Consider the following 19,153-nt stretch of genomic DNA (forward strand, 5'->3'; position numbering starts at 1 on the left):
CTCACTTATTGTCTGTTTTCCTTTCAATTGGGTGTCATGGAATTAACTTAATTTGTTACTGCTATTTAGCTTAATTTGTTACCAAGCTTAATAGTTTTTATCCAAGTCCATCCCACTACAAAATTACTGTTCTCTGAAAGTTTTATCCCGTTTTCTTATGCAGAACCCAGGACAAGCAAAACATTGCTGCTAGTTACATATGCAGTCATTGAGAAGGTCCCGGGTTGAACAGGAATGGAAGAGAGTGTCCTGAAAATGTACCTTGAGTCAGTACAGTAAGAAGTTGCAGGTTGTGATATGTTGATGTTACTGAAAGGGATCGCACTGAAAGGTGTGTACTCTGTTACCTAGGGCAAAATGTAGATGCTCGTTTGGCTACAGCTAGTAAAAGTTTATATTTCTTCCACCTTGTGGTAGATGTGTTGCAGAATATGTCACATTGCTGCTAGTAACTCAGTAATGGGGAAACTGCCTGTGAATGCAGCTGAGGAGCAGTCCCTCTCAGGTGGTCTGTGGCTGAATCAAAAGCACACAGTCATTGTGGACACCAGCTCCGCATGCACTGCAGGATGCAGAAAAGCCTCATTAGCAAATGAGGCATTAAATGAGCTCGTCTCCATTTGACTTTCTGAACTGTACCAAGGCAGACAATATACCATGCTGGCATGATAAATGTGATAGCATAAATACCAAGCACCCATTAGAAAAGTATAAAAATGAGCTATGCAGCTGCCAATAACCTATGATTGAAAGTACTTTTAAATTCCTTTCCCCTCTGGCATGCTATATATAAATTTTACATTAACTGTGACTTTGTATTCATTAAAACTTCATTACATTGTTCTTTAATTCATGCAAAATGTCTGGGGTTTATAAAGCCCACAGATCCTTCTTAATAAGTAATTTTGGGATATTTCATTAATTAAAGATAGTTTAGAAGCACAGATGCATTAAGAACATATACAATGCCTAGAGGCTGCTTTTTTAATATGTTATCTTGCTGTAAACACTGTAGAAAGTTTTGTTAACTGTTATAATTGGATCTCTTGCAAATGTCATGTTGCAAAACTTTTCTGAGGCTATAGTGACAAACAAAAAATAGATGTATTTATATATATTGATCTATGTACTGAAAATGACTTTATAGCCATGAAGCCTTGATGGGTGGTGCAAAATGCACTCTGCAGACCAAGGACTTGCCAGTGCCTCTCCTGGTTTCAAGGGACTGAGTTTCAGAAGTGCTGGATGCTGACAGCCCATGGAAGTCCAGGGAGGAGGAGAGGTATGTGGGTACTTGTGTCAGGCTGTGAAGTGACTTGAAGGGAGGCTATGGTAGAGCTGGGAACAATGTCCCACTTCCTGAGTGGAGCTCCGTCCATTCCAAACCCTGTCCTCCAAGCATCCAACTTGGATTTGTCTTTGCTTACTTGTAGTGACCCTTTTCTTTGGTTACTGCCATGGAGCTGTGAACATCCAGTTGGGGATAGTTGAGAACCTCACTGGCATGAAAGCAGGGAGCTAAAGTCATTACAGTTTGCAAAGGAAAAGCAGAGAACATAATATTCTGTTTCCCATCCCAGGTGATGAGCTAGCTGTGTTTTTTCCAGAGCCTGGGCATCACATAATTGTGGTCAAATGTGGTTTCAATTGTGTCCTTACAAACTGGTAGCACCCAGCTGCTTGGCTACAACAAGGTCTGGTGTGGTAGTGCAGCTCTTCATACCACAGCATCAGCAGCAGCTCCTGTGAGTACCACAGCCCTGGTGGTCCTAAGTCCTAAGTTGGGTGACCCTTGCAGAATGTCTGAGCCGATGGAGCACTGACCTACCTCAGGTAGCTTTATCCAGAAAGACTTGATACCTTGATTGTACCTTGAATGCGTTGCCCCCTGTTTTTGATGCCTATTTATAATTTGGGGCTCACAGTGTCTTGCCTGGAAGTTACATATGCAGATGTTAGTGGCATGCAAATAGAGCTGATTCTGGAAGTTGCGTTAAGCTTTAACATAAATGCTCAGTAGCAAGGAAATTCAGAGCAGAGGTACTTGAGGCTAGGTGCTTTTCTCACTTAGTCTCCTGCAAATTTGAGAGTGACTGTTGAATTACGTGATGGAATCAGCCCATTTCCTTTGACTCATTGAGAGATGTAGTTTTATCATCCCCCTTCAAGAAATGCGCTCATGTCAGCTCCTGTTAGAGCAGGCACTTCCCCTTCCCACTACTTTATGATTTCAGTTAATTTCTCTGGTTAGTGGTGGTTCTCAAAGAAGTGAAATCAGCTGGTACACAACAACCCAAGCAGGGCATAGCTGATGAATTACTTTTTCAGTGATTTTTAGAAACACAGATAATTGCCTGATGGAATGCAACTTCCCTGGGGCCATTATTGTCTTTCAGTTTAATGCAGACGCATTTAAAGGAATATCATTTACAAGGCAGAGCACTCAGTCACACAGGTGGATGGGTGTTAAATAATACATCAAATGCATTAGTAAGGAGTACCAGTTTGTTCTTGAGATCAGACTCTGTAGGGTTTTGGGTTTGGGAGAACCAGTGTCTATAGGGAACAGTGGCAGGAAGATGGTGTCCAGGCCAATCTTTGTGGAAGGTATTTGGGAATTACATACTCCATACCACATCCCTGGATGGAAGTGCTGCCATAGTCCTTATGCAGGTAAGTGCAGCTCCAGCTGGCACACACCAGGGCTGTGGTGTGGCTAAATATCAGGACTTAAGTTATTAATTGTCTTCCTGGATATCGTGTGAATCTTGGGTGTTCAACAGGCTGCTGAGGGAGGAGAAGGGTTATGGATCATGAGCACTTCTGTGAGTATGACACACCTTTGCTGGAGAAGGCTGCTGGAGGAGCATGATGCAGGAGCAGCATGAGATCAGGCCCGTCATCTCTGATTTGTCTCCTCGGTGCTCAGAGGTACAAGAGCTTTGGGAAAGAGGCATTTGTTGACTAATGTATTTGGAATTGGCTGATACTGGGTTTCACACTTGGGTCACAGCATGGAACAGACATTGATTTGGAAGAAGTGTTCTGTTGAATAATGCTTTATTTCTCTGTTTCTCCTTTTCCATTTCTTCTAGTGGGTCACTTTATTGAGTACTTAACCTCTGTCCACCTTTGGGACTCTGATCAGAGACATCTCAGTGGATGTGAAGGCTTTGCTCTTCCTGCAGGTCATCTTTGGAATGTTCAAACAGCAATTTCATAGAGCAGTTTCTCCACTTAAATCTTTTAGCTCATCAGACCTGAGATGTTTGTCTCCTGGCTGGGTCTTGTGCCCTACAGAGCTAAGTCCAAAAATGCTTGGCTCATCCTTCTCCCTTTATGAAGAGGGTATTTATAGTTCTGAAATAATCAGGTCTTAGACAGCAACAAGATGCAACTTAATTTTCTTCTACATCTTTTATAGAAAGAGGAAGCTACATGTCATACACTGTATTCTTCCAGAAATAAAATGAGGGCATGAATTGCTGTGAAGCATGGCCACAGCCCAGTACAGCAGCCTCCGAGCTGGTGAGAGCACACATATTTTCCTTGCTGGGAATTAGGGGCCCTTTTAGATTCAAATAATGAGATAATCAACATCAGTTTGAGCATCTTGCTCTACATGATCTGTGTGCAAAGTGGGAGTGACTCTGCTTCCCTCTCCTTTGCGTAACAGTCTCTGAAATGCCATTAGTGAGTCAAAGAGTGTCTCAGAGCAATTTCAGTTGCAGAACAATAAGATGTCCCAAAGTATTAATGCAGCAGGCTGCAGCTGTCCACACCATTTCTCATCATTGCTTCTGATGGCCAGAGAAATTCTTCCAAACCACCAGTCAGAGATGAACTCAAGTGATAAAACAGCGTTGGTGGGGGTGGGAAAATCCTTGGCATGCCATTGTTTAACATGTTAGTGGAAGCTTAATTGGGCCTTGTACTTCTTAATTAGAAGACCTTAACAAATTCTCATCTTAGTACTTTTGACAAGTGGTTTTACAAAGTTCAAGAGGCTTATCAGCATTGAGGCTGAGGTTCCTGCTGAAACCACAATGTCCCTTGAAAAAAACCCCATCATCTCCAGGATTCTTAATGAGTTAACAATAGTAGATTAATGTATACATGGAGAGGTTCACATCGCTAATGAGCAATCTGGACAAAAAGGGAAGAAAGGACAATCCTTTTTTCAGTTCTGTTCCCTCTTCTGCCGTGATTTAAAGGAAGTTCAGAATTGGTTGTTGTAGGGTAACAGTCCCACAGATGGGTATATTCCCTGTGGTTTCTGTTTTAGTTCTACAATGAGGTTGTTTCTAATGTTTCTAGCTTGTTGATCTACAGCCTGTGTGTTTTGCCAAGGAATTGGAGAGCATTTCTTCTCATGTATGCTTTGCATGCTCTTAGAAACATGGCTTGGCTGTAATATGTTGTTCTCCAAGGCCCTGGCTGTGGTATTACGGCAAATGGCTCAAACACCATCATTTGAAGGAAAGAGTTTATGTTACCAGGACAAGCTCCGAGCTGAACAGTAAGATGTGTTAAGACAACAGGTAAGACAAGAGGAGAGCTGAAATCAGTGGCAATGTGAAGGACTGAGAGGAGACGGAGGGGGGTTCATGTGCCTGGGGCAGGGGAAAATAAGGCTGGAAGAGGAGGAGGTCCTGGAGGTGCCCCTTCTTCTGCAGTCCTTGGATGCTGTGATTTTTGGGAGCCTGTAGCTGAACACCCACTCCTACAAAGTGCCTGCTCAGCTTGGTTTTCCTACTTTGAGAAGATACATTTTGGAAGCTGTATGCAAAACTTAGTTGCACTGAACCAATGAAGTTCTCTGTGATGGGGATAAGAGCTCTAGTGTCATGTTCAAACAGCCTAATTTTAGTTAAGCCCCATCTTAGCATGATTGGCTCCTTCCCTTTCTAAAGATGAGTTTATCTCAGGCTCTTCTTTCTACAGCAGCCAGAGGAGGAGAGTCCCAGACTGTTTATAGCACTGTTACCTCTCATGATCTCTGCCTGCATCTGAGGCATCTTTTACTCAGGAAAAGGTGGTTTTGAAGAGCTTGCTGAGATGTGGAGTTGCATTTCCTTCCTTTGCAGTGGATTTTAAACGGATGGGACTTGGCTGATGCAGCTGGTCCTGGGTGATGGGACTGGGACAGTCATAGGCAGTGGCACTTGAGAAGTGGGTGTCTACAGCCCAAGAACTCAATCACAGTTAGCTTCCCTGGCAGCACATTTATTTCCCTTTAAACCAGATGTATTTCTCTTCAGCTTGTATTAGCTATGAAGAGGTTAAAGCTAAACTGAAATCAATTGTGTGGAGAAAACTATAAGAACTTGTGCTGGTTTAAGTAAGTTGGCTTAAAAGGCAAGCTGAGTTTAAACAGGTGAGACTTCTAAACCTCAACAGGGCCTGAGGAGGTGGCCTTGAGTATGCAAAGTGATACTCAACTGAGAGTTTCAATTTGCCTAGTTCTCATGTATAATAAAATATGCTAGATGCATGACACTTCATGAATTAATGCAAGAGTATAATGCATGAAGAGGAATTTTTGTACAGGATTTCTTCTTATAATGCAAATGCCAAGCAAGGCTTTAAATGGACCTGGCTATCTGGAATCATGGAGCCTATTTCATGCTTCACTTCAAGGTTTGTTCCCATTTTCTCAACCATTTTATTATTAGAGGATGTGAGCATCCATGTGGGAGGGACCAGCACAAGCCCATAGAAAACCCTGCATGTATAGGTGAGCTTTCAGCACACTGGAGGCCCTCGTGGTTGTTCCCAAGTGAGGATGAGGCTGTCAGCCTGCTGTCCTCATACAAGTTGGTGAAAGGCATTTGTGAGACTCTGCTGGTGTGAATTGGATTACTGGGGCTGTTGCAGTGGGGGAGAAAAAGACCTGATTGCTTTTGTCCAGGCGCTTTGCCTAACGGAGAAAGCACATGGAGGGATCTCTTTAATTTCATGCAATGGACAAAAAATGAAGGTACTGGCAGGGTTGATGTACTGAGAATAAACCATAGCTGTAACCTGCCAGTATAAGGAAGAGATGCCAAGTTTACAGGTGATGCAGCAGCAATAAACTCTGCATCTCTGCAGAGAGGGATGCAGGGGAGGTGAGAGGTCATGGCCCTCTGCATCCTCCTTACCCAAACTCTCTCCTGACCATGGTGAAATGGGACCAGAGCCTGCCTCGAGCAGCACAAGCAGAAGGGAGGGCAGTCCTAGCCCCAGCATGTTTGTGCCAGCAGTTCCAGGATGACTGATGAAAGGACACCTGCATGAAACCCACCAAAAGTAGGTGATGGAAAGTGGTGAGTGCCAGACAGCTACAAACCCACATTAATACCAGGATATTGCCACTCTCCCAATGAAACCTGTAATTAGCTTTAGAAGAGGACAGCTGGTTCTGATGGCACAGAAATACTGAGACATGGCTGAAAACCCAGAGATCTTTCTCCTAATGCAGCTGGAATTAAAACTGGGGAGGGGGGAATAGGATTTCAATAGCTTATACAGGTAAACCTCTTATTTCCCTGAAACAGTTCATTATCTTAATATCTGGGCAAGTAAAGCAGCTATGTAAATGGGAAGAAGAAAGTTATTGCCACTGGGACTTCAGGCTGGGATTACGGTGGTTACAGGTAGGGAGTGTGATCAGTGCTGCTTTGTTTAATATCTCCAGTTCCACCCTGTGGTCTGTGCAGACTGCGTATGCTTCATCCCTGCCCTGTGCATATGGCATTTGGCACCACGGGCTCCTGATGAAAACCAGCACTTGCTTTCAGAGTGCCACAAGTGCTGGAAACCTCTAGACATCTAAGAGAAAAGGTTGATCCCGTTGCCTCCCTGGTTTAAAAGTTTCTGCCTTTATTCCCTGATGCAAACCCTCAGTTCCCACTGAGTTCTATATGAAATAATTACTTTCATGTGCAAGCTGGAGGAAAAGAAGTTTTTAAGCTGTGAGGAGTCTGATGTGACAATTCTATTAGGTTTCGGTGGGCACCTGCTTGACCCTGCAAATTGAAACTCCAGAAAGTGAGTCTTATCACGGTATTTAATTCTCTGTGCTTCAGCAGCAGGGGGTGAAAGGAGGCTGGCATGGGTTTATTCAAATCTATGTAGGGATTGAATGCAACAAAAATAACTCTATTTTAAAAAATGGCTCTAATCATGTGGAGAGTGCTGCTCTCTGTTCTTCCCTATCTCTGCCTCCCTGGCTCCTGAATGGGAAAGGCAAGTTGGTGTGTTGACACCACAGATGAGCTTGTTGGGGTTCTGTGAACTCCTCTGTCTGCACCCCATGCTTGTTTTTCACTTTATCATTAAAAGCCCATCTTGCATAGAGACGTTGATTCCTGTTGTAGAGGTGGGGTTGAGGAGAGTTATAATATAATGTTGCCTCACTAACAGGCTGATTCCAGAATTTGGGATCACTTTAAATGCCATGTATGTACATTAAAGGCATTAATGTAATTGAGAAAATGCCAGGTTGAGGTAATTTGGGAATAGGTAATATGCCAAGAACTTCAGCTCCTGGGAAGAAGCCTTTTGGTGGGAGAGAGTGGCATGATGTACTGACACCTCCCATTCCCCCTCCCCAAACCTCCCGAACATTCATTATGCCTTAAATATTCTCAAACTGAGGGTTTTTTCCAGTGGTCTAATTATAAACTTCATTATAATTGTTCATTAGTTTTATTTTGTTCAATTAGCTTAACAAGTTGCCAAATGAAATACAAGGCTGGCAATTAGCTTGATCTAATTGTAATGAGCCACTCAAATTGGGTCACCAAATATGTTCATTTATAGCACTTCCTTTTTTCCCCCAATTGCTGAACAATAACATAAATATTCACAGCATCTCCTGATCTAAGTAGTGGAAATTTCCCACTCATTTATTCAAGTAGAAACAAAAATCAATCATTTTGCTCTTGGCAGGGCAGAAGCAAGCAGTCAGGGCACTTGGTTGCCCCAGTTTAACACGATCCCAAGTCATGGGCACCAACCCCTGTCCAAGTCCCTGTCCTGCACAATAAAACATGCCACCTGAGCTGCCAGGGGGGAGCTTGGTTCTGGCCTAAGGTTTGTCTCTCTCTGAATTACAGAGAAATCTGCTTTTAAACACCTTGCAGAAGTACTTTGTGCAGCAAACCTTGCTGTGCTGCCTCTGCTGGGGCAGTGCTGAATGCTGGTGAAACCAGGAGAGGTCCTTCTTGCAGTGTCTTCAGGTTTGTGTATTGACCACAGATGAAAGATCCTCATCACTTGAGCTTGTCTGGCCCTAGAATGACCCACAGAGGCTTTGCCCACAGTCCCCTGATCTGCCAGCCTGGTTAATGTTGGACCCATAGATGAAGCCAATGTGGTGTTAGCCCAGAGAAAGGCTCCTGGGGAAACACCCTTGATAAAAAGGATCTCAAATTCCAATTTCTGTGGGGTTTGCAGCAGCAACCCACACTACACAACCATCTAGTGGTTTGTGGTGGAAGGAGCTGTGAAAGATCATCTAGATGCAGCCTGGCCAGTGCTCCAAGGGATCACCACAATGGTAATGGTGCCATTCCCTGATGAAAGCTGAAAGGTTAAACTGTGCTACCAATAGAGGGGAAAGCCCAGTGTCAGCTGAGCTTCCAACCTTTGGGCAAGGGTGCTGGGAGGCTTTGGGCAGCCAAAGACTTCATTCTGGGCTACCCCATGATTCTGGCCACCTTCAGCCCTGCACAGGAGCTGGTTTTGCTGTGATTTTTGGATAACCCTGAGCTTTCTTTTTTTGCCTGACTTCCCTTTTGCCATGCATTGCTCAGATCTGCTCCTGTTAAGTAGCTGCTTAGCAGAAGATCTTGGCTCACATGGTCCAGTGGATTTGCTGCAACCTCTTCCAGAAGCTAATATGGGTAAGAGAAATTATTTGGTATGAATAATTCCTCCTGCATGTTATGTGCATCACGTCTAAATCACAGGGGCGGGCAGCGCACTTGTGGCTCTTCAGCAAATGTAAGTGGTGGCATTAACAGGACTCATCCCTGGACTTTGGTTTCTCTGGGATCTTGTCCTGCATCTGACCGACAAAAACAAGATGAAATATTAAACTAGCCCAGAGACTACAGCTACTTGTAAGTAATTTATAAGCCACCACTGTGATGGCAAGCCCAATGGTTCCATGAAGCTGTGTGCCAGCCCAAATCTGTCCTTCTTCCCTGCAAAATGTGCTTCATCCCTGACAGACAGATAGGTTTGGTGATCTATTAATGCAGTCTCTTAAAGTTTCAGCCAGGGCCCTTGTTCTGTGGGAAGGGGAGAGGAGTGACTCATCCTGTTGGAGAGACAAATCTCCACCTCAGACAGGGCACCCACACTTGATTTTTGCTCCGCACCCCCCCTTTGATGCTGCGCTGTCTCTCACACTGTCTCTAATTAGTTGTGTTTGCCAGCTGGGACGCGGATGGTGTCAGTGCTCAGCTCGCTGAGAGGCTTCAGATTAAAGATGCCGATGGCACAGAACGGGAGAGAATTCATACCTCTGCCTTTCACAACACAGGCAGCTACCTCAGCTCTTCAAACACCAGCCAAAGGCATTGTTCAGCTTAATGAACGCACCCGTAGTGAATGTCTGCATCTGGGGCTGCTGCAGAGACTTCAAGCACATCTCAATGGTGGTTTTCACTTGCTATGCCCCAGCCTGACCCCTTGCTGCAGCTGGAAGAGCCTGAGTAGTTTTACTGGCTGTAGGGATTCACGGACACCTCTGCTATGCAATGGGATGTCCCTGCATGGTACAGGTGACACCAGGTACAAAGAACGAGTCCTGAGGCTGACATTGTCCTGGGTCTGTGCCTTTGGGCCTCCCCCCTGGTACCTGCTGGGTTTTGACCCACCAGACACCAGCAGGACCCATCTATCTGCCCAGTGCTAGGAGCGCGCTGCACTCGAACAAGCTCTGGTAAAAGCATCTCTGCTCCTAATTCACTTTGCTCACTTTATATTAGTTTTATTCCTGCTGGGCTTAAGTCAGGCAGGGACAGACGTAAACAGGCTTGTAATAAGCTACTAATATTGCAAAAGGGCTGAGCGACGCGTGGCTTTGCGTTTGATTCAAGTAGTTACAGTCATGATACCCATTAATTTTTGTAGTGCTCCTGGGGGCAAAAGTCTCTCCTTTTCATTAGAGACCTAGATTTCTAAAGATCCTGATGTTAGACACAGCCTGCTGGGTGCTCTGCTGTGAGAAAATCCCTTTGTTTATACAGAGGATGGCCTGGGGATGGTCCTGGCACTGGGGCCACCTCCCCTACGTTTTATTTAAGGCTCTGAAATGATCCCAGTGCTGTGCTGAGAGGCAAAGGGTGGGCGGGCTGGTTTTAAGGGAATTAAATATATATTCCAGGCAGAAATGTCTCAGTATAAATGTTGAGGCAAAGCAGCATCACACATGACAGGTCTTCAAAGCTGAAGCACGAGCCGTGCTCCGGGGAGGGAGGAAACCAGGCGGATCCCCCCTCCCTTGATTAGTAAGGCTTTCCAGGCACAGGCTTGCTCCCTTTCTGTCTCCAGGCTGCCTTTGAAACAGCCCCTTTGACAGCTTCAGGCATTTCTTAGTTTAGCTGAGAATGAGTGAATATAAAGAGAAGGAATCTGTAAGAATGACAGGTCCTGTGTGCATCTTTTATATACATTTCTGGAGCACAAAGACTATTTTAATGAGCCCGCAGGCACGTAGCTTTGTGTGACTCCTGCTTTTAGCAGCTCTTCAGTGACTGAGCTACCTGAGAACTTTCCCAGTTGTGACCTCGATGGAAAATGCTCTGGTTTTGGGGTTGGTTTTGCTTTGGGTGGAACATCACAACTTGATGGCTTGAGCGCGGGCATGGGAGCATCCACTGGGTCCCACGTGCATGTTGTGCCAGGGGCTGAGCTCTTCACATCCTCCTCCTAGGGCAGATCCTCCAGGCATCTCTTAGTATAGCTGAGAGTGAGCATAAGAGAAGACATCCATAAGAATGGCAGGTCTTGCCAAGCATCCCTGATCCCACCTCTCCTCCCCATACAGGTGGTTTAAACTGCACAGAGAAATCAGTCTCCTGTTCAGACCTGTCTTAAACCAATTTAATTAAATACAAGTAAAGGAGGGAGCAGAAATTATGGCAGTTCATCACCTTTTAGTCTCTGCAGGTGCTTGTCTACAGCAGGGCATCACACTTCCCACTGCTCTTTGCTTTTCCACCTGGGAGTAATTAACCTGCTCCCTTCTGGCGAGCAAAGCCCCCTCCACCTCTGGGAAGAGGCTTTAAGGATAATGAGAAAAAGATGATTAAAAGCTAGAAACACAAAAACCAAGACCCCCTGATTCAGTTCCTTCCTTGCTCACAGGTTTCCTGCGTGATGCTGGGTGAATCACTTACCTCTGTGATTCACCCAGCCCCACACTGCCAGAACAGCAGCTCCTTATCTCCCTTTGGTTTCTTCCTCTCTGGATGATGCCACAGAGGGGCAGGTTCCCCAAGGACCCCGTTTTGTGTCAGGGTGCCACATTGCAAGCGGTGGTGAAGTTTCTGTGGATGGGGAAGGATGGGTCACAGGGACCCCTCAACAGCAGGGCTGATGCAATTCCCTGTCTATAAAATGGGATTGTGATGATTCCTCTGTTCTACAGGGCTGCTGGTGGTACGTTCATATCAGCAGCCCCCAGTGACACACCAGCCCCAGGGTTTCCCAACATTGCACAATTGATGCAGTTATGTTTTTGCAAAACCTGGGTTTTCTCTGACCTGGAGCTAACACTCTTTCTTGCCTCTTGGAAGCAAGCAGGCAGCAGACGCGGTCTGACAGGGCAGCATTCCTTAATGAAGTTCTAAATGAACCGGGCAGCTCAACATACAAAATCAAAGTGTTTCCATTCAAAACCACCAAAAATATTTAGACATGACCACTTTTTCCCCAGCCAAAACTGCTTGTGGGGTTTGACTTGGATTCACAGGCTGCTCGAGTGAGCCCCAAACCAGCGGTTTAAGGACAGATCAGAGTGGGGGTGTTTTGAAATCACTTAGCTGGTTTTAGGTCTGGCAGGCTTGTTACAAATGCTGGTGTACCGAGCTTGGCCACAAGGGTGCCAAGCGATTAAAATCTATGGCGAGCTTTCAAATACTGTAACACACCTTGAAGGGTGATTAAATGTAAATCTTTCCTATTGTTATTAAACCCTGGTAGAAGGAAAGCTGCCATAAGGAAATAGTCAACTCCTGCCCCCCTTATCCGACATGGCTCTGATCCTGATGGTGATTTTGCAGGTCCTTTTATGCACATCCTCCCTCCCCTGCTCTCAAGACCAGGCCTGAGGATCTCTGTCAGATTGCTCTGTCAGATGAGACAAGGCAGGATGGGGAAGTCCTGCTGCCAAGTGGAGAGAGAGAGGGATCCCCAGGCTTCCCAGAGAGGTTCATATCCCCCCTGCTGAGTCAAATTTAGCCTAAGCAATGGCACTGCTGCAGTCCCACATGTACTTTATGGAGCCTCAGTGGTATTCAGGCTCCTTATTCCCTCTAGGAAATAAGTGCCTAAACACAGCCCAGGATCTGGCCCTGTCCTTACCTCCCTTTTAACTCCCAGCTGGCATTTTGCTTCCTAATACACTAAGACATCTTTTAAATTCTCATCCTTACTGCAGGGCACTCCCCAAACCTTCGTTCTTTTGACATGTGATTGATGTAAAAACCCAACATGTTTCCATAATGCTGTGATGCCTTTCAAGTCCTTTGTTACACACGGGTTGCCTCTGCGTGCAAAATCACACTGGCACAAAGAAAGTACAGCTCTATCCTACCGGAATAACTTGAAAGCAAATCTCCTTTGGGAAAGGAATTATTTTGAGGCTTACCTATGGGAAATGCTGACTCTGGCACCAGTGAGCAGCTCAGTGGCATCTCACTCACCTTTTGCTGCTCTCACATCAGAAGAAGATGGGAGAAGACAAGGCACGCTGTAAGCCAGCTAAGGGGGTTAGAAAGAGCTCAGTGGCCAATTCAGAAACCAGAAGCTCCAATGAGTTGTGCAAACTCAGTCAAGGAGCATTTACTGCCCTGTTGCTTTGACGAGGAAGCTGTGCTCCATCAGCTGTAGCTGTTTGCTTTGTTGATGCATCTGCAATTCTTCCTTATGCTTTTTGTATTCCCCAATAATCCCCTGCTGGTTTCTCACACCTCTTTTTAACTCAGCAAGGGAAATAAATCCTGGTTGTCCTTATCATTGGTGCTCAGCTGGATTCTCCAGCTCCCCCATGCCAAACTGCCTGAAGCAACCCCCTATAGCCCCAGTTTCACGAGGAGCTCCTCTGCTGCAAGGTGCCTTTTGTGCTGGGAAATCTCTAACTCTGTGATAAATTCTGTTTTCATTTGTTGGCACACAGTTCAGTGGCAAAGTCTTCAAAAGAGGTTATTGTTGGTATTTTACTTCGTTATGGGTCGTTTCTTGCAACACAACCAAACAGGAAGAAGATTGCTCTGGCATTGCCCTTTGTCTCCCATCTTACAGTCTGTAGACAGCACCTAACACTTGTTTTCATCTCATTTTTACCAGAATGAAGTTAGCCTTCATCAAAAGACAATAAAAGCGTGTTCTAGAGGAGGGAGAAGATCCTACTGCTTTATTTGGCTGAGAGGCACATAATGAATCAGTTCAGCTTTACCATTTCTCTTAAGGCCAAGTTTGGAAAGGCATTAACCAGACTAGTCCTATCTGCAGCTACCAGGATGGGGCTGAGCGCCTCTAACCAGTGCACCTGCATCCATGGAAGCAGGATGGGTTTCTTGTCAGTGCTTTTTTGGGCTGCAAAATTTCTCACTTTGGATTTTCTTATGCATGTTGGTTATAAAAATCACACTTGGAAACGTGTAGCGATGCTGGAATGAAGTCTAAATGCTTTCCCATGCTGCCAGAAAGGCTAGGTTGTGGTTGAGGCCACCAGCTGTGCACAGGACTCATGGCTTGAGATGAGGGGGACAGAAGGTGCTGGTGCGGCTGGGAGTGTCTCTGGTTTTGGCCAGCAAAAGAGGGTTGGCTGTGCCCCATGCACAGCTCTGGGTGCCTGTAGCCTGCACCCCTGGCCCCAGGGATGCAGCTGAGCTGCAAGGCAAAGCTCATGGATGGCTCTTGGATGCTCTTTGCAACCTCCTGCATGCATCCCTTGGGATGATGCCCTCTGCATGCTGCTTTCACAGTGGCATAAGCCTCAAGCAAAGCCACCCCCCTCCCCAAAATGCCTATGGAAGAAACAGGGGTATCTGAAATAACAAATTAACTGAATTTTGGAACACCAAGCTTCCACGAGCAGCTAAATGATCCTGTTGCACTTTGTTATACCAAGTACCAAGAGCAGACAGCGAGCTGACCTTCATCACTGCAGCTCGATTGATCAGTTTTACCTTCTCTGAGGACACTAAATCTGTGTGTTGTCTTGGGTTTTTATTGTATTTCCTCCACGTGTGTGGGCCCAGCCCCAGGCTGTTGCTGACTCTCATCCCACCACACAGCATCTCCCTACATGGGAGAACAGCGTTTACTCACGTTCCTGTGTGTGTGGAGTGGTAAAATATCGGACTTAAATTTTTCATGACATTCATAGGAGTGGTTATGGAGGCAAACAAGATTACAGCAAGTACTACATAAAAGCTTGTTTATGCAGGGAGGGAAAAGAAATCAAACTCAGACATGTTTGCAAAACTGCAGCAGAACCCAAGGGGATGGAGGTTTTTTCTAGTTTTTCCTCTACTTTTCTTTCTTTTTCCTTTTCCCCACTATTTTTATTGCAGTTGCTGTTAGAGCTCCCAGCTGAGTGCATTCTCAGTGCAAGGCTGGCTCCAGCTGTGGGGGATTTGGGGATCTGATGATAGAGGTCAACAGATCACAGGTGGTTTCATAATCAAAGCACCACTAAACACACACCTGCTTGTGTGAGCAGCTCACCTGTGCCTGCACTGCTGCCAGGTAGCACTTGTGCAAAACCAGTGGTGCCACCCTGCTTGTCCTTGTGCACGCTCCTTCACTCCTGCTGCAAGCCTCTTCGGGTGCCCTTTGCGAACTCCTGTCTGTGTGGCTTTACACGGCCCTTTGCATACCCCTTGGGATGCTCTTTGCACACCCATTGGGATGCGCTTTGCATGCCCCTTTGCACACATGTTGGGATGGATGCTCTTTGCACACCCATTGGGATGCACTTTGCATGCCCCTTTGCACACCTGTTGGGATGGATGCTCTTTGCATGCCCCTTTGCACACCCATTGGGATGCACTTTGCATGCCCCTTTGCACACCCGTTGGGATGGATGCTCTTTGCACAAGTCTTTGCACATCCCTTTGCACACCCCTTGGGATGGATGCTCTTTGCACACCCACTGGGATGTGCTTTGCATGCCCCTTTGCACACCTGTTGGGATGGATGCTCTTTGCACAACTCTTTGCACATCCCTTTGCACACCCCTTGGGATGGATGCTCTTTGCACATCCCTTTGCACACCCCTTGGGATGCTCTTTGCACGCCCCTTTGCACACCCCTTGGGATGCTCTTTGCACGCCCCTTTGCACACCTCCCTAGTGTTCCATGCACACCGCATCGCACCCCGTTGCACACGGCTCTTTCTTTTGCACACGGCACCCCCCATTCGCAGGGCACACGCACCCGGCTCTTTGCACACTTCCCGCCCCCCCACACGCGGGCACGCTCCCGTCCGGCCGCAGCGGGCTCCGCGCAGTGACGGCGGCGGCCGCCAGGGGGCAGCCGCGCTCTTCCCGCCGCCCCTCGGGCCGCTGAGGGAAGCCCCGGCCCCGCTTCGCTCGGGGGGTCCGGCCGCAGCCCACCGCGAGTGAGCACAAACTTGTGCGGGCCGCCAGCGCTGGGGCTCCGCAGCGAAGGGCGCACGGCAGCCCCCTGCTCCTGAGGGCGGCGGGCCCGGGGCAGCGCGCATCGCTCAGGGCGCGGAGGGCACCTGCGGGCCTGCCCCGCGCCGAGCCCCTGCCCCAATCCCCTCAGGTGAGGCTCCGCCCCGCCCGGTCGGTCCATCTATCGCACCGCTGCAGCCCCCGGCTGCCCCAGGGGAGCGCTGCTGCTGCGCCGCGGCGGGCGGAGCCCGCTGCCCCCCGGGGCGGCGATGCGGCGGGGCCGGCCGTGAGCGCGGGGCCGGCGGGGAGCGGGGACACCCCCCCCTCCCCTCTCCCCTCGCCTCCCCTCCGCGGGGCGCCCGGCCCCGCCGCCGGACGGGCAGGCGCGGGGGGAGTGGTTAACGGCTCCGCCGCGACACCCCCGGCCCCCCGCCCCGCTGAGCCGCCCCGCTCCAAATAAATCAGCACCATGACTACTTCTGGGCATGGAACAAAGAGGATGCTCTCCCGGGGCCCCGCGCTGCTCCTGGCGCCGCTGCTGCTCCTGTGCCGAGGTAAAACCGCGCTCCGCCGCCGCGACCCCGGCCCCTGCGTCCGCTTTGGGCTTTTTCCCTCCCCCCCCAAAAAAATTCTTTTACTTTATTTTCTCCTCTTTCCAGTTTTGTTTATGGCTGTTTTCCCCCTCCAGCCCTCCCACCGACGTGCCCACGGAGGGTCCCGGGTGTCCCCCTACTGCGCTGCGCGCCCGCGGGTGGGACATACGCAGACCCCATCTCCTGGGCGCACGGAACTCCTCCATGCACCTCCATAGCCCCCTCCGTTGTTTGCACAACCGTGGCCCTGTCCCCTCCCCGCTCCCCATGCGTGTCCCTAGCCCCCTGCGCTGTCTGGGGGTCGCTACCGGGTTGGAGGGAAGAAGGGAAAGTTTCAGGTGGCCGGAGCGTGGGTCTGGGAAGGGTCGTGGGGTTTGGAGCTCCCGCTGCTGCTCCTCGCCGCCTCTGCCTGCCCTTGGTAGGGGGGAGAGAGATGTACGGGGTTAAATCTCGATAAACCAATACTTCTGCCGCCTTTCCTGCGCTTTAATTTTAAGGAGAGTGGGTTTCAACGGGCTGGCAGGGAACGGGATCAGGCCCTGAGGGGAGCTGAGGTGCGATCCCTTAATTGCGGCAAGCTGCGAAGCAGCACGCCCCTGGCTGGAGGGGGGGAATATGAGTTCAGGGAGCACAGCAGCACTCTCTTTCATTTTTCCTTATTTTTCACTATTTTTTCCTTATTTTTCCCTATTTTTCCTTATTTTTCCCTATTTTTTCTTTATTTTTCCCTGTTTTTTCTTCACTCCCTCCCAGCTGAACTCGGGATCAGCCCTTTGGGTCCTAGGTGCGGGGGAAAGGCTCACCCCAGGCTGGCAAAGCGAAGCGCTGTCCTTGGGAAAGTCTTTTCCAGGACTTCTCTCAGGGCTCGTTTTCCTCCTCTTGCTCCTATGAGCTCCTCGGCAGATGTTGTTCTTAATGAACAGGGACTGTTAAAAGCAAATTAATTAAGGTGCATCGGTGCTGAAGTTGCTCAGCCACTCGCTTGCCTTTACTGCTGCTCGGGACGGTGCTTGTGTTCGGCCGTAATGCGGAGCCTGCGCTGCTGGGGAAACTTCACCGGGGCTTTAGAAATATGCCTAAATGCAAGGGGTTTAGGGAAAAAGGAGCGATCCCTGGGATCGCTGCTGAGTGGTAGCGGCAGCTGCTGTTCCTCGGGAGAGCACAGGGAATGCACTGCGGTAAGGAAATGTTTTGGGAAAGGTTCCTGCGGGGAAAGAGGAGGAACAATTTGCTAGGACCGAGGCGTCCGCCTCGTGGACACACATGCGATGGACGCAAGGGGGTCCTTGCTCTGCTTGCCGTAAAAAGCACCCGTTGCCTGTCGGCTGCCTCCTTTGCCTGGGTTTGTGCAGTCACGGGGGCACTTGGGAGCCTTGTTGAGCAGGACATGGGGACTGGGGTGCAGGGCACAGAAAGGGGCACCAAGTAGGGGACACAGTGCATGAGCTGCCCCGGTGGCTTGCTGTTGCCAGTGCAATGTCCTCTACTCCTTTTATTCGAGGAGAGTTAAGAGCAGCAGAGGAACAGGGTTTCTGGTGGTATTTTTTTATTGCTTTGACACATTAATGATAATCTTTTCTCTGATACTCCCCCCCCCCTTTGCCTCCTGTGTGGGTAGCTACCATGGTGAGATTGGGCTGTGGGTGTAATTCTTCCAGCGCTCTGAGTGCTTAAGCATATGGAAACCCACTTTGAAAACAGTTTGTGGTTGCAAACCCGCCGTCGTACCCATCCCTCTCCCCTGCTCTCTGAATGCCTCCCTGCACAATGTGCGCGTTAGAAGCTCGCAGTGTGCTGTCACCTCAAGCTGTGAATGTCCCCAGCCTGTGCTTCTTCCTCCTCCCCAGGCTGTAGTAGCATCCCTTTGCTTTTGTAGCAGAGTGCTGTCCCTTGCCCTATCCCACCCCTGCCGTGGACCGTAGCAACATCTGCGTGTGGAGACGGGGTCTGGGAGCTGGGGAAACCTCTTCCGAAAGAGGCGAGTGGTGGCAGAGCCCGGGAATGCCTCCCTCTAGGGCTGTGCTGACCTTCCTGCGGCTCGCTGTGCTCCAAGTCGCCTTTCTCCTCTGGATTACAGGGGTTAACGAAGCGCATCTTGGTTTGGGTTGTTGCAGCCGGGAGAGACACCTGCATGAGTCATGCCGCGGTGCTGCCATCTCCGCAAAGCTCCCAGCTCACACAGACGGTCGTGTTGGGCACTTGCCATTTTTCTCTATCTATTTGCTTTTCTCTCCCTTCCCCCTTGCTGGAGCTGGCTCTGGGCAGGCTGCGTTTCGGGGACTGGAGGTGCAGCGGTCCGAGTTCCTCCAGCCTCTTCAAAGCGGGTGGCGTTTGTTTCGCCTGTCAGGCAGGTCCCCTAAATAGCTTTGTGAAGGTCCAATTAAGAGATCACTCTCCTGTCCCCGGGTCTCTGGCGGCCTGGCTGCTGGCGTGTATGCGGCTGTGAGCAGAGGGTGTGCGTGTGTTTGGCAGCCAAAGGCCGCTCACGCCGAGCTCGAGATGTCTCTTGCTGGCAGCAGGCCCCTGTTTGTTGCTGGCATCTAGGCAGGGTTTTTGGCCACCTTCCTCACTGACGGTGCGGAGCCGTCTCTGAGGTTATATGAATAGGTGTCCCTGCATGAATTACTTGGATATTTTGTTTTCCTGCCTGGTGCTGTCTCACTGGCTTGCTCCTCTGCCCTGCACCCCAGAGCAGGT

At 48.7% G+C, this 19,153-nt stretch overlaps 1 protein-coding gene across 1 annotated transcript in view; it reads left to right on the forward strand.

Moving 5' to 3' along the window:
* Positions 1–16,131: 16,131 nt before the first annotated feature.
* Positions 16,132–19,153, forward strand: part of LOC133207527 (transmembrane protein 132B-like) — a gene marked incomplete at its 3' end in the record, with an annotated part of 100,728 nt that continues 97,706 nt past the window's right edge. Inside the window, exon 1 of the mRNA XM_061344505.1 lies at positions 16,132–16,417. Coding sequence (XP_061200489.1) covers positions 16,333–16,417 — 85 coding nt within the window. The remainder of the gene's footprint in view (positions 16,418–19,153) is intronic.

The sequence above is a fragment of the Neopsephotus bourkii genome, unplaced genomic scaffold, assembly GCF_033783945.1.
Source record: "Neopsephotus bourkii isolate Nb327-2 ecotype Australia unplaced genomic scaffold, CSIRO-AGI_Nbou_v1 NB_230, whole genome shotgun sequence".
NCBI lineage: Eukaryota > Metazoa > Chordata > Aves > Psittaciformes > Psittacidae > Neopsephotus > Neopsephotus bourkii.